Source organism: Amaranthus tricolor, chromosome 5 (genome assembly GCF_026212465.1).
Source record: "Amaranthus tricolor cultivar Red isolate AtriRed21 chromosome 5, ASM2621246v1, whole genome shotgun sequence".
In the NCBI taxonomy this organism is placed as follows: domain Eukaryota; kingdom Viridiplantae; phylum Streptophyta; class Magnoliopsida; order Caryophyllales; family Amaranthaceae; genus Amaranthus; species Amaranthus tricolor.
The window spans coordinates 20,557,725-20,580,015 of record NC_080051.1 but is presented as its reverse complement, the minus strand read 5'-3'; the positions used below and the strand labels follow the sequence as shown (position 1 = coordinate 20,580,015).

The window sequence follows — 22,291 nt, the reverse complement described above, 5'->3', positions numbered from 1 at the left end:
CGTAATCATTAGAATCGAATTCAAGGATCATGTGATCCTATAAATATACATTAATATGTTTTGAATTACTAGTAATAAATTATATTTGTTTTTTCAAATTTTAAGGTGTAAATAAAAACGTATTTGACTTCATCAATTAAGTTTTGAAAAACCATAATTTTAATAATTAAATTTAAAATGAATAAAAAAACATGAATTTATAGTGGTATTGATAAAATTATTTTAAATTATATATATATATATATATATATATATATATATATATATATATATATATATATATATATATATATATATATATATATATATATATATATATATATATATATATATATATATATATATATATATATATATATACATATATATATATATACATATATATATATATACATATATATATACATATACATATATATATATATATATATATATATATATATATATATATATATATATATATATATATATATATATATATATATATATATATACATACATACATATATATATATATACATATATATACATATATATATATATATATATATATATATATATATATATATATATATATATATATATATATATATACATACATATATATATATATATATATATATATATGTATATATATATATATATATATATACATATATATATATATATATATATATATATATATATACATATACATGTATGTATGTATAGGTTCCCAATTCATAAGAGGAAAGTAGAACTTTAGTTGGGTGATTTTTATGACTTTTTGGTGGTGTAGTGACGCTTACAGGTACGCACACACAGTAACTAACTACTATATGCTATTACTTAAAATATTATCGATAGTTGAAATTAGATGCATTTTGTTAGAAGTATGAAGTACTAGCAAGTAAATTTTATACATGAATAGCTTTCGATTTGCGAATCTCTCGAACTTAGAATGGAATAGATGCATAGAACGTAGGTAATAGTAGAAGTTGAGAACAATTTCCCTTATCGATAGAATTATATTGTGTTTACTTGGAGTCAGAATGATTCCTTTATATATGAATTTAAGAGTATGTTTGAGTTTACCGGTGGGTCTTGCAAACCCCATGGTTCTCATTGATAGCAAGAGTATATTGAGTTATCGGTGGGTCTTGCAAACCCCAAGGTTCTCATTGATGGAAAGTTGTATATTGAGTTTACCGGGAGGTCTTGCAAACCCCATAGTTCTCATTGATAGCAAGAGTATATTAAATTACCGGTGGGTCTTCCAAACCCCATGGTTCTCATTGATAGCAAGAGTATATTGAGTTACCAGTGGATCTTTCAAACCCTAAGGTTCTCATTGATGGCAAGTTGTATATTGAGTTTACCGGTGAGTCTTACAAACTCCATGGTTCTCATTGATAGCAAGAGTACATTAAGTTTATCGGTGGATCTTGCAAACCCCATGGTTCTCATTGATAGCAAGAGTACATTGATTTTACCGGTGGGTCTTGCAAACCCCATGGTTCTCATTGATAGGAAGAGTATATTCGAGTTACCGGTGGGTCTTGCAAACCACCAAGGTTCTCATTGATAGAGAGTTTATTCATTGGTAGAATTAATAGTTTAGTTAGTTGCGAGTCTTGCAAACCCCAAGATCTTCATTAATAGAATAGTTTATGTTAGTGAGAAGTACCCTGTGGGTCTTGCGAACCCCAAGGGTTTTCCTTCATGGAAATATTATGCCTAAGTTAAGGTACCTTATGGGAGTTAAGAATTCCAAGGATCCCATGATTATAATTACTTTAAGGTAGACAAGCTTTTTTTTTAAGGTCAGACGTTAAGTAGTTTGTTGATGCCCTTTAATGAGTTGACACTACGCGCGTTTATCGTAGTTTATTTTTATTTTATTTTTTTGAAAAGAGGAGTGTTAAGACACACATTCCACTCAGGAACGCATTGTTCGGATTGGAAGGAAGAAATGAGCTTAAGAAGTATAAATGAATGTTAAATGATTACTAATTGTGCTTGTGTCTTATGAAATCATATTTGTATTTTTGTATAACTGAAACAGTTATAAAAACGTCTTTGTTAAAAATTACTATTTTAATAAGTAAAATGAGTTTGTCACTTTAAAAGTAAAATTTTACTAGGATTTTTAGATATCAGATTTATTATTTTTGAGAACAAAATAAATTATACGATGAAAAATATGGGTATATTATCCACCTCATACTGTGATAAGTAGGAAGTTAATCACCCACGTTTTGCCCTATGACTCACACCTCTCAATCTTACTCACCAAAATAAAATCCCTTCTCCTAAGTTATATAATATGTAAGAGTACTTCCTCTACTCTTTCCTTCATACCATTATCACCTTCTTCATAGCTTCTCAAAGAAACACAAAGCTGAGATCAAACTCTATCTTTATTTCTTCATAAAGTGGAACAAAAGTCTGAAATTTTACAAACCTTCATCTTCTCAAATTAATGGTCTATTGTAAAAGGAGGACACATCTAATTATCACCATCTCCATCTCTTTCGGGTAGGAGTAAGTTTTCTTTATGTGTTCTTGAATTCATACTTGTATATTAATTTAATGGCTAATAGGGCCTTAAATTGATATTTGAATGTTTTAAAGTAGTTTAGTATTTGTCAATTCAACTTGGATCTTTGATTCAAATTTAAGCAACTTAAATTTAAGATGAGTATATGAATTCAATTAGTAATTGGGTTGTTTTTAGTGTTGATTAGTATTAGTTGTTTGGGTTATTTGGGTTCTAGTATAAAATTTAGTATTTTGAATGTTGACAGAAACTGAGCGTTTTATTTTGTCCATTTTCCGGTCAGTTGTGATAGTTTCTGGGTTCTAGTGTCTTCATAAGATTTGTAGAGCTCCAATTCGCAGTTGCATGGGCACTTGAATCGCCCCAAAATGAGTTCGTATGAGAGAGTTATGTCCAAAATACTAACATGTTGTCATAAAATTAACAATAAGATTTCTGTTTTGCCATTGTCGGGGTTGTTCTGATTGTTTCTGGGTTTTAGTATCTGTATAAGAATTGTAGAGCTCTGAGTCATGGTCGCGTAGCCACTTGAATCCCCTCTATACGGGTTCGTATGAGAAAGTTATGACCAAAATACTAACAGGTATCTTGAAATGGTACTATTACGGGATTTATAAAGTGAGATTAGAAGCTATGAAATAAAATGGGTATTCTTTTAATCAAATGCTTTAGGTTATTTATTGGGTATTTGGGGATCAATTTAGGGTTATTATTATTCTTTCTTTATTGATTGGTATTGTTGAGTTATGGTTCTTAATTGATTATTATGGGTGTTGGTTCAAGTATCAATTTGGGAACATAAGTATCAATTGGGTATTTGATTAGTTGATATTATTTTAGGATATAAGTTGGATATCGGGATTTAAGATTGGTGTAAAATTTGTTAAACTCCATAGATAGTAACTCAACTTCTTATATGTTGATGGTTAATGATGAATTGATTAATATTTTAAGTAATGATTCTTGATTTCAAAGAAAATCAAGTGAATTATTGTTTTATTTTATAATAAAATATTTTGCATTGAAAAATGTTTGTTTTCGGGAATTGGCAACGGATATTTATATCCGGATTATTGTGAAATCCTATAGCTTGATAATAGGTAATGGTTATTCGGATCGGTCTCGAGCCCCCGATCCCGTTTCGTTCTTGCAAGAACCGTATTTTCGGTGATGACGATCACCCGTGTTCTCAGGATTTATATCAAGCCTACTTCCTGACGGTCTATATATTCCCACTTTTTTTTTGGTGTTGTTATATCATTGTTTTAATATGAGATTTGAATAATTACGTTTGGTATATAAAGTTTATTTGTTTCACAAATGAACTTATATGTTTCATTTGTCGTATTGTTTCGCTATTGTCTTGTAAAGTAATAGCCGCATTTTGATTTTCGCTATTAACTTGTAAAGTTATAGCCGTGTTTTGATTCACTATAAACCGAAAGTTCTTAGTCGTATTTACATCGATACCAAACAGCCTTTTAAAAGAGTTTGAATTTTGATAAATTAACGTTTTATAAGGAGTTACCAAATGAGCAAAATAATTTAATTAGAAATGTTGTTAATGATTTATATATAAATATAATAGTTTGTTGGAGTACTCAACAATTCAATTGTTGACCTTTTTTATGGGGCCTATCCCTTTCGGGGGATAGAACCACTTTCAGGTTGCCAACTTTAATGCGGATGGATGTGCTGCTCCTTTATGTGTCATGTGTTGCGATAGCGAGGACATCGTTTTTAGAAAGTTAACTTATAATGATATTTTGACAAATCATGTGTTGTAAAAATTTAAAAGAGTTTAGATATTTTATAATGTATTAACTTAACTTATAAATGGTTTGTAATTATTTGTATTACAGTTATGTAAAGTTTTTAAATACTCTGATATTGGTTTGTCGTGGCTATCGAGCCACAGGTCGGATTCAGCCCAGACTTCTATAAGTCTTTCGCTGTGCTTTGTAGATAGTAATATTATACTATTTACGCTGGGTCGGGCTGTTTCAATAACATAATGTTATCTAGTATGTTGGCCTTATTATATTTAGGGTTACTTTACTAACGTGTACGTGTTAGTATTTATGTTTGATTGTTTTACGACTTTCTATGATTATTCTGCGATGATACGTTGACCTTTGGTCTGATGTTGAGCAGCAGGAGGATCATATATTGGCGTACCAGGTATTTAGAGCATCCTTTGCATTGCATTAGGGGAGTGTAGAGTGCAAAGCATAACTCGTGTTATGCAAGCGTCTTTTGACTTTGTTGTTCTTATGTCTTTTGCAAGCTTCAGCTATATATGTTTTGATATGAGGCCGTGTGTCCTCATTTGTATTATTTATATTTTCCGCTCCATAGGTTACGGATGAGTATGGTTTTAAAGTATTTTATTACTTTTTTTTTAAAAACTCAAGCGTCGACACTGGAATCACGATCCATGCTTGTCATGGAGATTTAAGGAGCCGACGATGAATCATTCCGTCATGATACGAGATTTTAAAAGCTATGACGCTTTGGATGAGTTTAGTTATTTTATTGTGTTTTATATTCCATCACGCCTTCGATTTTAGTCGAAATGCTATCGAATTTTCCACTCACATTCTTAAAGTTTCTTATTGTTTTAATTATTTTAACGTAACATCCGAATTTCCTCCTGTCCTTTGCGGTTTTGGTTCTGTATAAGGGGTCAGGAATTCAGGGGCGTTACATATTCCGATTTGATTTATCCGGTACCCAATATCCGGGTACCATAATAAATCAGGCCGGGACAACGGCTGCTAAAATAGATACCCAACTAATCGGGTACCCGACTTTTCGGATAGCCGAAAAGCCGGGTACTCGGTTATGAAACCCCTAACAGTAATACGCATTAAGAATATTGTATGGGCATTAAGGACATGGAAGTACTAAGTAGGCATTAAACGTGAAGTAAGTAGGCATTTAAGATATTGTAAGTAGACATTTAAGGATGATGTAAGTAGACATTAAGGATAATGTAAGTAGGTATTAAGAATACAGTAAGTAGACATTAAGTTAGGTTTTAATGAGTTGGGCCTGAGAGACGTCTCTCACAGAGACGGTTTGTAAGAAGACCGACTATTAAGAAAGTTGTTCACATTTCTTTCACATTTAAATTGGTGAGCACTAATATTAAGCCCATTTAACTAGACCCTTCTTAGTCACAAAATAGGCCCTTTTGAAAGTTTTTTTTTAAAGTCTGAGCAACTCTTATATGAGATCGTTTAACTCACGGTTTGAAAAAGTATAAAATAACTTGTTAAACAACTAAAGTGAGTATTTTAACATCTAAAATATTAATTTTAATATAAGTATGAAAGTATATGTTTTAATTAAATTATTCGACTTATGTACGCTAATTTAAGACTATGGATATGTTGGTAGCTCTTCAATTTGTAAAAATTCAAATGACTAGTGTTACAAACTGTTACAACCTCTCACTTCTTCGTGATTATGAAAGGCTCATTTGTTGGTCCTTTTTCTTCAAAGAGAGGATTGAGACAAGGGATCCTCGATCCTCTATATCACTCTCTTTGACCGCACTTTTCTTTATGGATATGAGTTATTGTCTTTTTTTTTCTCTCCAGACCTTAATCATATTTTTTCTATGAGCAGAATACACTGGATATGATGATAATGAAGGATCGCCTCTTACTGATGTAGTTTTGTATGTTGAATTAATGAATCATTTTCATATTCCAAAAAAAATAAATTTGTTATGGCATGACGTATAAGTTTGAGTTTATTCTTGGTTGAGAAATATAATAATTTACAATATTCTTGGTCGAGAAATATAATAATTTACAAGACAGTATAAAAGATTCAAAATATATAAATATATATTTTTAAAATATTACATATTCCACCCATAAAACAAAATAATAAAAGTAAAGCATAAATACTTTTTTAGACAGGATAAACATTTAAATATAATATAGCAATCTTGTGAATTTAATATTGATGATGATCCAAAAAGACAGGCCAATGGACACCAAAATCAACTAGAAAACCACCATCTTGATTACAATTACAACCCAATCTTAAAGGAATAATATAATTAATTAAAAACATGCATATTTCAAATTATGTAATAAACAAATATTAATATTAATATATAAAATTTATTTGTTTTAAAACTTGAACCACATTTTTTTATTTTGTGATCACTTGAAAACATACTTGACCAAACCAGGAAGATGAGTGTTCATGAAGTAATCTTCCCAATGAACATCCTTGGGATCAAAGTAGAAAATATCGGTTTCTACTCCTCTATTTTTTGCTGCCATTCTTAACTTTTCGGTGTTGCTATCATCGTATCTACAATTATATATTGTACGCAATACTTAAATTAATCCTACTTCTCTGTATGGTTCTAATTTTATTTAAAGAATTTTATAAAATAAATAAATATAAAAAAAATATAACTTACATGCCCTTGAAAAATAAATAGGGTTTGTAAATGTCGATCAACCGCTTTACAAAGTTAATCTTCCTTGTTTGTTCCAAGAATGTACCTCTAAAGGACTGGCATAATGCTGTGTTTGCTAGTTCTAGTGCCTAATCATCAAAATAATCCAAAAATAAGTATGGTTAGTAATTGAAACATATTTTTAACTTATTATTATTATATTCAGTGTATTCTGCTTATAAAAAATTTTGATCACAAATTGAATATACCCAGAAACAGAAAATCTATATTTGAGTGTGCCTAGATCATAGTCTAGCAAGGTAATTTTAAAAATCTTATCAATATTGAATTATGTAAAATTAACTATACTAGTACTCGAGATACTTTGATGAATTTTTAAATCAAATTCGAGTACTCGAACTTGAGTAACATAGCCGGTGGAGGTTCTGAGCATGTTCAACATGTTCGATCGCACATGACCACGAAATATTAAATGGGGCTTCAATATTAAATTAGTTTACGTAGTATATTTAAGTGTTTAAAGATATAAGGTTGTTAGAAAAATCTTATATGCGTGGCTGAATGTACATTTACCCATGCTTATTATTTCCTCATAGAAATTTTCCTAAGCGTAGAGAATTACTTTAGCCTCACATATAATTAAGCGTGAACAATAATATTTTTAAGCATGGGAGAATACGACTTTTTTATAGTGATTTTTAAAATTGCATAGATGTTCAAAGAATTTAGTAGTATTAACTTTTTCTTCTTCTCTAAACATAGCTAGACATGAAGTAGAAATTAATAAAAAAAAAATGGAATTTAATTGAATAAAGTTGTAAGAGATGAGATTTGGGGTATTACCTTCAAGGGTAGTAGGTAATAAAGAGTAAGGTATCTATTGAAGCTATCCATAGAACCTAAAACCCTAACATGGCCAACTCTAATAGGTTTCCCATCCTTGTTAATCCAAGGATAGCGTTGGAAATACTGGTACGCCACTTCATGTAGATTCGAGAATGTGGTGGGATTTTTGACGGATGATCCAACTTGGTAAATCCTTGGATTACCCTTCTCATTTGCATGAATCATTGCTGCTACTAGCATTGCGTTACACACCATATCAGCTGGAATCTGCACTCATTTCATGTTTTTCAGTTAAAATACAAGGAGTATTATTATATTTGTCCGTGCAACTTATAATATTAGAGTTTCTAATGATCAAAGTTTCAAGACAGTTCTCATTGATGTTGTCAGGAAATCAACTCTATTATAAGTTTAACTTTATGGTTGAAATTTCATAATATATTATATATATTCTAACACACTTCTTTACACGAGAACACTTTGGACTTAAAGTGTAAAAGTTACACAAATCCTTTTTAATTATACCTAGCACTTAATCTCCCCACATGTAAAAAGATTTGAAAAGAAAATAATATTTCTCTTACTCTCCCTCCCAATTAAACAAGAGAAATGTCTATTAGATTGTAATTAATGTCATTATAATAATTATACCTAATATATCTTGTTCATAGGAACTATGATCAAGGTCTGGAGAGAAAAAAAAGACGGCAATTCAAACCCATAAAGAAGAATGCGGCCAAAGAATCGCTCGACTTAAGAAAAGAATATGTAATTAATGTAATTTTAGTATTTCTCTTACACTCCCTGCCCTTGCTTTCTCTTTTCTTTTCCATCTTTTAAGTGTAATTATTTGATGATTTTGTTATTGAGCTTGCACACAATAAGACTCACACAAGAGAATAATTAATTGTATGCAAACTAGCACGCAAATGAGGTTTCATCTTAAATCAATTACTCCCTCCATTATTTAATGAATTTCTCACAAAAGATGTTCACGAGCTTTAAGAAAAATTTAAATAATAGATATATACTATTTTATTAATTAATAAATTTAATAGAGGAAGAGTGGAGACCATAAACATTAAAAAAATTGTTAAAAGAAAATTATTAGAAAAAATATGAGGACCATAACTAATAAAAAAATATTTTCATAAAATTAATGAAAACATGTAAGGATCATACGAAACATAAAAATGTTAAAATAAAAAAGTGGAAGATATGTGGGGACAAAAAATATTATTAATCAATATATTTAAATGAGGATAAACAATGTTATTTTTATCCAATATTTATGATATAAATAGAAAAATTTTTATGGGAACAATAAATAAAACACTCGAAAATGACAAATAAAAAATTCTTTTAAGTAACTATTAAAGTATATAAACTGTAAATCTATCTAGTAACTTACCACATCAACAACTGAGTCGGGATCACCGACAAAGCAAGGCAGCCTTCCTTTGCCATAAGCAACAGCTAGACTATCAATCGTCCTGTAAAACATTAAAACATACTCCATATACTCAAGATTCAGTTTAAATACTGTTGGATAGTGTTTGACAACGTCATATTCATCTGAAAATGATAAATTCAATTTTGTTATTTAAATTCATAAATTATAAATGTCAACAATTTATATAAAATTTTACTGAAGATGATGGTTGAGATCTAGGGATATGTTATATGCTCTAACATGTCCCTCATATGAGAGCCAATTGAGCTAGAAGTGTCGATGCGCACAGGTGCTGAATATTCCACTCTAAATGAGAGGTGGTTAAGATTCAAATATGTGACCTCTTGTCACGCTGGCTTCTGATATTATGTCAAGGAACCAACTCAACCAAAAATTTAAGCTGATGGTCGAGGCCTCAAGATATGTTATATACTCTAACAATATTGTCATTAGAATTCTATAAAATTGATGGGTTTTGCCAAATTGCACCATTTGAAAATAAATTTTAAGTTGTCATAATATGTCATCATGGCAAAAACTTAAGTTCATAGTTAAAAGATTTATAATGTGATACGCCTAATTATGCTCTAAGGTTCATAATGTGATATGCCTAATGACGCTCTCTCGCACATGTTAAGAAATCAACTCAATTAAAAACTGATACTGATAATTAAAAACCAAAAATATTTAATAAACTCTATATTAATTAAACTTTTTTTTAAAATTCATTAAACTTCTCCATTGTAGTTTAGCAGAGATAAAAGAATACCTAACGCCTTCAACCCAACCAGGGAAGGGTTCTTTGAAAGTGCTGGTTACGATTGTAGGACGAAGAATGACAAGAGGAATGTCTCCTTTTTCTTGTATTATAAGCATCTCCCCGAGTGCCTTTGTGAATACGTACACATTTGGCCATCCCCACTGCTTTGCCCTAATAGTTTTATTAATAAATAATAATCACATTAAGAATTAATTAGTTTTTTCACTTCAAAAAAGAATTAATTACTTTTTATAAATTAAATAAAAATACTAAAACCATAACATCAAATTCATTTAATTACGATGGTGGCCAATTATTCTATCATAATTATTGTTTTTAAAAACAATCTTATGTAAAAAATTAGAAATAAACCTATGTCGAGCTTGGGGAAACTTAATTAATATTTTCAAGGGCTTATTAACAAAATTATTTTTCGAAAATATTTACAGCCAATACAAATTAAATATTAAAATAAAGGTATTTGTATTATGAAGTAGAATAGTTTAGAGCTCATTAGATTTAAAGTAAAATTGTCTGTCATAATCCAAACTCTGCTCGATCCACTATTAAACTCATTTACATTAAATTGAATATTTATGTACTCTTTAACTAATCAAAATTTTCTCTAAGATATTTACTTTATAATCACTAAATTGATCGCAAGCAGATCGTGATAATTCGTCACATAATTTCGCTGTGGTCCACTTGTGTGGACATAGGAGACCCTTGGGATCAGGCCTACAAACCCACAGGTCAAGAGCGTTAACTTGTACATACACTTAGTGAGGTTTATTGTTTCCAAAATCATATGTAGTAAAAAAATTAACTCAGTTATATATGCAAGTCAACAACTCACTATTTTATCTATGTCTAAAATATTTCCGAACAGTTAAAAGGACAATTAAAGAAAAATTCTGCAACAGTGACCTTATATATGTTTTGCAGGTTATCTATTATATAAGACACACCTTAATGTCAATGAAATAATGCAAAAAGAAAAGGATGATTCATAATAACGTGGCCCATTAAATGAATCACATGCCTATAGTTAATGAATTTATAGCCTTAAAAGTTAGGTAATTTCCCTTAATTTTACCCTAAAAAATTAGACTTAGATTTAGACCTTTAAATTTTTTATTGAACTTTGAGTCAAAAAAATTGAACACCAACTCTTAAAAAGATTAGGGTCTACTAGAGTCTTGGTAGGGTCTTGGACCCTTGCATTGTCCTTGTCCATCCCTAATCACATATAGTTGCATTGCACGGTATGCGAATCTTAAATAACAAAATTATTTAAGTGATACAAATAAATTATAATTGTCATATTTATTATCATAATTGAAATATGAAAAATTTGATCTATAAATAAATGGATCATAGGTTTAATTGTCAAAGCTATACCCAATGTTACAAACCATTACTATATTTATTTTTAGAATAAATTTAAAATTATAGCCTTGAAATTTATTATTTTTGAAAATTATAACCTTAATATTTATTTTTTTGCAAATTATAGCCACCAAAGTATTAAAGTCTTCAACATTCAGGCAAAATCTTAGAATTATGACCATTTTAGTTGTCGAAATTTTATAATTTGGCCTGAATGATGTAAATGTTGATATTTTGGTTGTTGTAATTCGCAAAGATTATACATTGAGATCATATTTCACAAAAATTCTAAATTTTAAGGATTTAATTTGTAAATTTTAAAAAAAAATATGAAAGATTAAAAGAACATGTTCTTATTATGTGCATTTATGGAGTACACTCCGATATATATATTTAATTATAAGATCTTTGGTACGTAGGAAAATCAAAAAATTCATTTCAGTAAATAGAACGTTAATTATTACTCTCTGTCTCTTATACACTATTTTGTTTTTGTAAAGGTTTTTATTTATTTCATTTACAAGTTCATTTTTCTCTTTTAACCTTAATTACTAATTTCTATTATTTATTTATTTTTTTTTATTTTATTCTCTAATATAAATCGCTGATCAGTAATTATCTGGTAATTGAGAGGGAGAGAGAATATCTATAAACAAGAACTCTCTCCAATTCATGCTAACTATCTCATTTAGTTTTTATACTATATTCTAAGTATTTATTCGGTGTTAAATATATTTAATTGTGCATAATTAAAAATTATAAAAATTAATATTAATAAATTTTATAGTGAGATGAATCAAACAAAATTTCACTTGACTATATTTTGATATTTCGCTGACGATATCGTGCTGGTAGCAGAAACTAAAGAGAAGGTTAATAATAAATTGGATGAATGGAGGGAAGTTTTAGAAGGTAAAGGGTTGCGCATTAACCGTACAAAGATCGAGTATTTGCGTTGTGATTTTAGTGGGATATCACCAGTAAGTGAGCTAGAGGTATCTTGGTGAAGAAGTTGTTAAAAGTACGACCAAGTTCAAGTATTTGGGATCAATTATTCAAAGGGATGGGGAGATTAACGGAGATGTAAATCATCGTATACATGCGGGTTGACTCAAGTGGAGAGCAACCACCACGATGCTATGTGATAAGAAATTCCCAAGTAAGTTAAAAGGGAAATTTTACCGGGTGACAATCAGACCTGCTTTGGTATATGGGACAGAATGTTGACCCGTAAAGAAGATTTTTGAACATAAGATGGAAGTCACAGAAATACATATGCTGAGGTGGATGTGCGAGCAAACATTGATGGATCGAATTAGGAACCAAGAGTTTAGAGACAAACTAGAGGTAGCCCTATTTCTGGAAAAATGCGCGAAAATAGATTGAGGTGGTTTGGACATGTGCAGAGAAAGACTTTCAACACCCCTGTGACGAGGGTAGAAAGCATTATAGTAGAGGGTAAGAGGAGTCGAGGAAGACCCAGGAGAACTTGGGATGAGCAAATAAAAGTTGACTTGCATGAGCTAAACCACTCTGAGGACCTTAGGGACAGGGGTAATTGGAGGCGCCATATTTATGTTTTAGATTATTGATTTCCTCTTAGATTATTTATTAGTGTTCTTGTCCTCTTGCTTTTCTCGTTTCTATTATTATTAGTAGTATTATTGTTTTCATTTTTATTTTTATTTTTTAATTGTTTTTACTTATTTACTTTATCTATATGCATTTAATATATCTTTCCCATGCATAAACTTCTCTTAATCTTTCTCGAGTCAGGAGACTCCTTTGACCGCGCTCTCCTTAATGGAATTATGGGTATAAGTTGTCGCCGTCCCTCCCTCCCCAAACCCTGAGCGGGATACACTGGGTAGGATGATGATGATGATGATGAGATTAAGAGTAAAATGTAAATTAATAGTTATCTATAAATATAATCAAAATACACTTAGTCTCTTGAGAGATCGTCTCTTTGAGAGACGTATTTTAAGCCCAGTCCATTAAATATTAATGCTTACTTACTGTATTCTTAATACCTACTTACATTATCTTTAATGTTTATTTATAGTATCCTTAATGTCTATTTTCAATTTCTTAAATGTCTACTTACATCATTCATACTTACTTACAATATTTTAAAAAATATGTATGGACTAGCCTAATTACCGTCTCTCACGAGAATTTGTGATCAAAATATCAAATGGGACGTTAGTGAATCGGATGTAGTTGTCATTTATCCATAATTGTACTCCACATTTTAATCATTCACTACACCATTTATATTCTGCAATGTTCCATGTGAATCCTATTTATTAGACGGCAATGAGCATCTAGAAGTACTTGTTTATGTTCAATTGATGTCGACTGTGACACAAATAGTATAATTTGTCTATAAGCTAGCCTTACAAGAGTTTGTCAAATAGTTTTAAAATAAAAAATTTTATTCCCAAAATTTATATTAATTAGATAAATTAATCTATATATCAGTCGTGTCTAATAATTATACCATTTCATACATACAATAATTTATATATTTGTCTATTAATCTAGTAAACTAGTTATAAGGTGCTTTAAATGGTGATGCATGGGTTTATATTAGGGACTGATCTTTTAAGAGGTTGAAAGTGAGTTTCCTTTTAAAATTATTAAATCATTATATAAAATCAGTATATAATTACAAATAAAGGATTTGAATTAAAAGTTAAAAATTATATAGTTTTTAATAAAATTGGTAGCATATCATTTTTGTTTCTGTAATAATATTAACCTTTATGATCTTACCACACACAAGATTCACCAATATTAATAGCCAGAATAAAGGATTGAATTTTCTATAATATAAAACATCTATTGAATTGGATATTCTCACACATGCACTTGGCTCAAATGACCATGATAATGACATATATTTTCAGGATCTGATGGATCCAGGGTTTCAAATAAGTTCATAATAAATTAGAATTTAAGTATTCACATTTTATCTTTTTACATTTTGAAAGTTTTATTAGTATTAAAATGATTTTACAGTGTGTGTATAAGTTTAATATGAGTTCAAATAAATAAAAAATAGTTAAAATGGTTTTATAGTGTGAGTATAAGTTTAATATGAGTCCAAATAAATAAAATATTAATAGTTAAAAATGAGTTTAAAATTTATTTAAAATTGTATAATAAGTCGAATTTATTTAAAATGGATCTTGTGCGTCTAGACCTTAGAAAAGGACTAGAGTTTGGATTTGGATATGATCTCTGGTTACTAAGTTGCTTGGTCAATTATCTATTAAAATCCCAAGTATCACCTATTAACTATTACAAACATAACCTAATATAATTCATCCAACCTCTTTAATATATTTACACAATAGCCATGTATATAATTATCCATATTTTGGTGCATTTAAACCATAAAGCTTTACGGTTTGAGTTGTCGTCCTTTCCTTTTCAAATCTTGACCATAGTTTTCTATGAGTTGAATACACTAGATATAATGATGATGATAAACCATAAAACTTTACGTATAGAACAATTATTTTAAAACAGAGGAGCATAAATAACAAGAAAACAATCAGACATTCAAAACAAAAATGATATAGCATAAAGTCATATAATTACCTATGACATCTTAAAGATTTAAATATTACGAGTAACGGTGTTTAAAACAGATTCAAATTCTCAAATTCTAACGGCAAGTAATTTGAACCATATGAATTACTTAAATAGAGTGCATGGCAACTCATTCCATACCTCTCAAGTCCCATGTCCCTCATTGTATGCTTGATAGTTTCATTTGTGGCTCCCACAGCTTGAAGCTCTTCTAATTTTTTGTCAATAAGTGTCTTCTCAAATTCAATGTTTAAGCCTGGTCTCCCATTTAGTGACTCACCCATAGAGTATGGACTCTCCTTTACTAGTCCACCCATTTCACCAGATACATAAGCTGTAAAATAATTTTATCACACCCTAACTAGATTAGCATACGTCTAATAAAAATTACTTCATCTGTCCCATTTAATTAATCAGTTTGTCATTTATTTCCTATTAAAAGCTCTCACATTTACTGAATAAATCGAAATAGAGAAACCTAGGTTTTGTACTACTCCCCTTCTATTCATACTACTGGTTACGTTTTGAATTTCACATACGTAATGAAAGAAATTTAAATATAATTTTTCATTGATATAAAAAAATATGTATACTGGTGAAATTTTATTAGATTTGTAGCAATATATAGAATTTTAATATACATATTTTTTATAGTTAGTAAAAGGCCTATTTATAGATATATTAATACTCAAATTATACTCTAAATATACATAAAGCGTAAAATGTAATTAGCATTGTGAAACGAGCACTAATTAATTAAGTACTAAGTACTAACCCGTTGATACATGGAGAAGGTTCTTCAAGTTGGTGCATTTATTGGCAAAATCAAGGACGTACTTTGCTCCAAAAGTGTTGAGATTCAAAGATGCATCATACCTGTGACATTTGTTTGGTAAAATTATTTGTAAGCTATTATGATTTTATCTGTGAAATTTTCAACTCAATACATATACACTTTTGAATGAGCATAATTGATGTTTTTAGTTGCTATATTTTTTTCATGTTGTCTAGAGTAGTCTATACATGAGGACGAATAAAATAATTCCAATCAATTATACTTTCTTATAAATAAACAAGTTTAAGTAACACATTATTCTTTGATGTATAATACTTCATTCCTTTTAATTTGTATCTCTTTAGTCTTTATAAATGTGTAAATACTAAGGACTAATTAGTGAACAATAATAAATAACCAGTGAGTTAAAAAAAAAAAAAGTGAATGAGATTTTCAAAAAGAATAATTAAATTTGTGTATGAAAAAAATTTTAGGAATTATTACTAAAATAGAAAATATTATAAATTATATGGAATAACCCTAAATTTAATTTACAGAGAAAATAATTACTATACAAGTGTAACTCATGAACAAAACAATAAGGTCTTAGTTGAGAGTAAATATCACTACTAAATTAAATAAAACCATTACATTTCTTTTTTTTTAGTTAGTACCATTCTAATATTAAAATAAAAAATTAGATTTATGTCTTTTTTCAACCATAAAGAAATCTTAGGTCAAGTAACCAAGCTAGTGTATGATTATTCTATGTTATTCCGTTTGTCCCTCTCAATCATATCACCTTTTTTTTTTGCTGAAAATCAAATAGTGAAAAGGAAAATTGAATTGATAAATAAGTAAAAAAAAATAAGTAAATAATAAAAATAAATGGTTATAATAAAGAGAAAAAAACTTTTTAGATGAAAATAAATGAAAAAGAATGAACCATTACTAATATAAGAAATGATACAAAATTAATAGAATGAAGTAAAATTAGAAGTTATGCTAATTGATAGCAGGATGGTACAACTAAGATTGCTATAAAATAAGCAATAATTTTTAATCAATCACCGTAATTTGTAAATTACTACAAAAAGACAAAAAGAATAATTAGAGGTGTTCATTCGGGTGATCGAGTCGGTTTCAGATGGGTGTCATTCGGTTCAGTTGTATTTCGGATCGGTTATTTTTCGGATGCGTGTTACGGCGGGTCACACTCGGGTCAGGTCGGTTAGTCGCGGTTCGGTTGAAGATCGGTTATTTGAGCTATCGGGTTAGCATCAGTTCGATGTCAGTTGAAGTTCGCGTCGAGTAGTCAATCGGTTTCGAACTGTCATAGGTTAATAAATTGGTTCGGTTTTATCGGGTATTATTTTCTAGTAGAAATCGGCTACGAATTAATAATTACTATAGATCGAGTCAATATCAGATTAAGTTGTTAGACATTTTTTAATTAATGATAAGATTCCCCTTAGTTAAGGCAAAATAGTTAAAATGCAAATCAATTAGTGATTATCTTTTGTTACTTTTACTTATTTGACTGTAAGTTAAAATTAAAGTTTTATCATTTTTCATCTAAATTGATTAAAAATAGTTAAATAAACATTGACCATTGATTATTAACTCTAAATATATGAAACCATGTATGTATAAAATTTAATTTATTAAAATTTCTATTACTTTATTAGATTAACTAATAAGATGATTGAATATGAGTCGATTATACCTCTATGTTAAAAATTGGTTCAGGTTTATAGCTTTTCGATTAAAATTCGTTCGGGTTGAGTGGGTTTTAGCCGGATCAAGTTCGATTTTTGAGCATGATTCGGGTCGGGTATGACTCAAGTCGGTCAATATTAGGTTCGGGTAATCTCGGTTAACATTTATATGTCGGTTATAAAAATCGGTCATAGATCGGGTTCGATTTTACGATTTTCGGTCGTAAATCGGTTCGGAGGCAACTTCAGATCGGATTATGTCGGTTCGATAAACCTAAAAAAGAAATATATTTCGCGTCGGTTAACTTTCGGTTTCGGTTCGGATTTTCAGGTCGGGTCACCTTTGAACAACTCTAAAAATAATAGTAAAATAAAAAAAACCAAAAAAGTAAATTAAAATAACAAAACTCTCACCAATCAAATCCTACAACATAAGGGTGATTTATTAACTTTACAATTTACCGCGATTTACTAAAACCTCCTTAAACAAGCAGATAGTTTTTACAAAGTGTACCTTTCATCAAAGTTGGTGGTTGCAGCTAAGTTAACAATAACATCAACCTCCTTCAAAATTTCTTCTTTAATATTTGAATCTTTAATTCCCAAGTCTTCACAAGTAATGTCACCTGGCACCACCTTTATCTTCTCTGATATGAAGGAATTGAAGTTTGAACCCATCTTTTGCTTAAGTACCTTGAACAAGGCTTTTCCAATCACCTAACACGCCAAATCAAATCTATACTTAATTAACTCATAATTAATTAAGCTTTCTTTTTCCCTTTAATCACCCCTATTTATATCCTTGTACATTGCTTAATTTAAATATTTCTTTATGTGGAAACTTGATTGAAATAAATGGTATGAATACAATAATAGCCCCTTTTATAAATTCAATTCATTAGTAATAGTCAAATATATACATTACTAGCCTAACTTCCCCCTCCAAATATAAATGTACAAAATATCGTGCATTCAAATACTACTATTCACATCATATAAATAAATTAAATTGATTTGATTATTATGATGATTAAATACATATTGTAAATCATTAATTATTAATCTCAATATATAATCAATTTTGACGGAAAATACCATTATATATCATGAACAATATTTTGATTAATATTGATGAAAACAAATATTTGCGAATTGTTTATTTGTTAAATATTTTAACGGAAAATATCATTATATATCATGAACAAAAATTTATGTAGATGTGACATGTGTCATTGAGAATAAGGCATTTAGAATTTTAGTCTAAATTCTAAAAGAGTTAATTAGATACTTTTAATATTTATATAGTTAGTTGAAATATCACAAAATACTCCTATTATATATATATATATATATATATATATATATATATATATATATATATATATATATATATATATATATATATATATATATATATATATATATATATATATATATATATATATATATATATATATATATATATATATATATATATATATATATATATATATATATACTCTTATCAAGATTTTATTACAAATTTATTTTATTGTTATTATGTACTTGAATAAAAAATTAAAGAGTTCCCAAAGAAGGAAAAAAGCCTTTCTTAGTTTAGATTGTTGGGTAGGCGAGAACATTCATGAAAATAGGTTTAAAAGACAATGAATATGAAAAAGTTGCATTTGTTAACATCAATAGCATTGACATAATTTAACTATATTAAGGATTAATATACGTACCTTCTCGTGGTACTTGCTTGTTTTTTATGGCATTGAAGAAGAAATAACACAATTATAAGAAGCTAGCGGATATATATCTTTTTCTATGATAGCTAAAAGGCCAACCAATATATCTAAATAACTATATGTCTATATAAAAAAAATTCTAAGTAAATACATCTATTTTAGTCTTCAAACATATTAATTGTAATATGTATGTCAATTATTTTAATAAGTATTTCTCTGTTTCTAAGAAAATGCCCTAAATAATTTGAAATATCTGTCATTCATCATATTAAATTAAAGGTACATTAATTGAATTAAATTGACAAAAATGTTACTTATTAATTTCACGTATAATTATCTAATAAGACATTTTAATTTTCCAAAATATTGGTTTTATATAGTATTTGTCATTTATCAAACAATCAACTGTCAAGGTTAGATTACTAAAATAATTAAAAAAAAAAAAAGGTTTGATTACTAAAAAGGTAATTATTGAAGCCAACTACCCCACTGCCATTAAGAAGACTCAATTATTGAGCAAAAATTTATTTTACTAGTTCCTTCTAAAAATTTTACTCTTTTGTATCATTTATTTTAAGAGAAAAAAGATCTTACATCATTTTTCTATAAATGTTGAAAAAAAATTGGGGCAATGGATTACATACTACTACTTTTCTTGCATAATATTTGCACCATTTTGTGATTTTGATTTGGCAGAAGTAACTAGAAAATAATTGGTTAATAGTAAAAAAAAAAAAGTTTTATCCTTAAACAATAACAAAAGTGTAAGAGTTAATAGTTATAAAGTGGCAATAAAAGAAGGGTAAACATGACAATTTACAAATTATCTTTTGATATATATAATAATTTAACAAGTATTATAAAACAGATAAAATAAAAAAATATAATAAATTAATAGTAAATTTATTGAACGGAGGAACTATATGCAATTTATTATGTCGTACAATACTGGAGACATTTTAGAAAACAATACTAATGCAATTAGTACGTTATAAATAGAAAGTTACTAGCTCTGGCATACTCTCTTTTTCTCATATAATTACCATTGTTTTTTTAGTGTGTTTCATTAAATTTATTACTGCAATTTTATTGTTGATTATAATTCATATAGTTTTTACTTCTTTTCATCTCATTCATAATTATATGAAAATCATTACCCTAATGTTCATTTATAAGACTTTGAATAGCTCCCATCCAGAAAAAAAAATTTTAAAAATCAGATGTACGTAACTTTACTTTTTTTTAATGATAAAACGATATACTTAATTTCACATCTAAAAACTATCTTCACTGTCTAATTTTACTCTTGTATTAACTAATTAAGAAATAGATTTACTATTAAAAATTAAAAAAAAAAAAAAAAAAAAAAAAAAAAAAAAATCCACAAACTTTTTGTTGCAATATGCCAATATTATACCTCATTTTGCAATCTCAGTGAAGCTGATTTCTTGTCTGCTGCCCTAATCAAAAGATAGACTTTCTTAACATTTGGTTGACACCTTAGCACCTTTTCCGCAAATACTATATAAAAAAAAAATATTTAATATCCAATTCAAAATAAACTATCTATATCACTATTTAGTTATCATAATATTATTTGTCCTTGACAATTAATTAGTTAATGCGATTAAAATTAAAGGCAAATTAAAATACTAGTAAAGGATGATAGGCCGAACATTCATCTGATTTATATGTGTACTAAAAGATTCGATTACCATTATTCTGTAAAAATATTATGCAACTCAATGCTCATAGATATCTGATCAAATGATCAGGTTATGAGTTAGAAAGCTCGAGTCTAAAATATCCCATTATACAACTAATAACTAATTAAATTTTGAAAGAGTTAACTCAAAAAAAAAAAATAGTAGTGAAATCATACTCTTAGCTAAAAAGCCAGCTCCACCGGTGACTAAAATGGATTTATTCTCCAAGAACTTCAAAACACTAGACATCTCCATTGTATAAGAGATATGAAGAGAGAGAAAGGGACTTGTAGAGAGAGAGATCCACAAGAAATCTTACGTAAAAATGGGTGTATATATATATATACTCTTATGATTTATTGGTGGTCGGATTTTACTACTAAATCATATATTAAATTTAAAATAATAAAAAGTAGGAAGGTGGAGTATACGCAAGTAATATTATTGGTGGATTAATTGTAGGGTGAAATAATTGACATTTTGGGTGGGGGTGAATAGAGCAATATAACATGTTGAGATATTACATGCTACAAAACAAAAAATTTGTCAATAGACCAAATTTAAGCTTAGATTTTGACCCAATGAATGTCCATATATTTGACGTTATGTACTTCACCCAATAGTTTGGGCAATGTTTGCATGTGCCTACTCTTTTGGTCAATTTCAAATTTTACTATCATTTTCTATAACTTTTTTGTGTTAGAGTATATAATATATTATAAAATTTAAATTACCAATTTAAGGTTCTTGTTGAGTAATTAATTCCTTAACATGGTATCAGACACCAGCATAATAAAAGATCATGAGTTCGAATGTCAATCACCCTTTATTTAAAGTAAAATATTTACATCATATATAACAATATATGACTTGTACTGTATCCATAATTCTAGACTAAAGTATTATCCAATGAGTAAATCAAAATCCTTGCTAGTGAAGGAGCATCTCTAATTTCAACATCATAATTTGTTTGTGAATGTCGGGTGACACTGACTTTTAAAATCATTTTAAATGACCAATATAAAAGAAAGTCAAAACATATAACTGGATTTAAAGAATTGGTTTTATATTTTAATAAATGTAAAAAAAAATTAAAATAAAAAAAAAAAACCATTTATACTAGCTTCCATACTAATTCTATATTGAAACTATATTTATATTTTTCGCTAAAATGTCTATAATAATAAATAAATAAATAAACTTTCAAAAATTATTGTGTTTCAATTAATATTAAGCAAGATATTCTTTATGATAAATATAAAAATATTCTATATCATAGATTTTTTTAAGTATAATATTAATTTTATTTAAAATTTGTTATAAATTAA

At 28.3% G+C, this 22,291-nt stretch overlaps 1 protein-coding gene across 1 annotated transcript; it reads right to left on the bottom strand.

Moving 5' to 3' along the window:
- Positions 1–6,677: 6,677 nt before the first annotated feature.
- LOC130812605 (alcohol-forming fatty acyl-CoA reductase-like) lies at positions 6,678–21,298 on the bottom strand. Its single transcript, XM_057678132.1, has 10 exons — positions 21,140–21,298; positions 20,675–20,778; positions 18,042–18,244; positions 15,810–15,910; positions 15,176–15,368; positions 10,055–10,216; positions 9,244–9,325; positions 7,830–8,099; positions 6,987–7,114; positions 6,678–6,874 (listed from the first exon to the last, which is right to left on the bottom strand). Exons 1-10 carry the CDS (start codon positions 21,216–21,218, stop codon positions 6,721–6,723), a joined length of 1,476 nt encoding a protein of 491 aa, XP_057534115.1. The 5' UTR covers positions 21,219–21,298; the 3' UTR covers positions 6,678–6,720.
- Positions 21,299–22,291: the final 993 nt, after the last annotated feature.

Coding starts and splice junctions, on each gene's coding strand:
- LOC130812605 (XM_057678132.1), bottom strand. CDS start 21,218: ATGGAGATGTCTAGTGTTTTGAAGTTCTTGGAGAATAAATCCATTTTA. Junction 20,779..21,139: donor AGCTGGCTTTTTAGCTAAGA/GTATGATTTCAC, acceptor TTTTTTATATAG/TATTTGCGGAAAAGGTGCTA. Junction 9,326..10,054: donor GGTTGGGTTGAAGGCGTTAG/GTATTCTTTTAT, acceptor AATGTTTTACAG/GACGATTGATAGTCTAGCTG.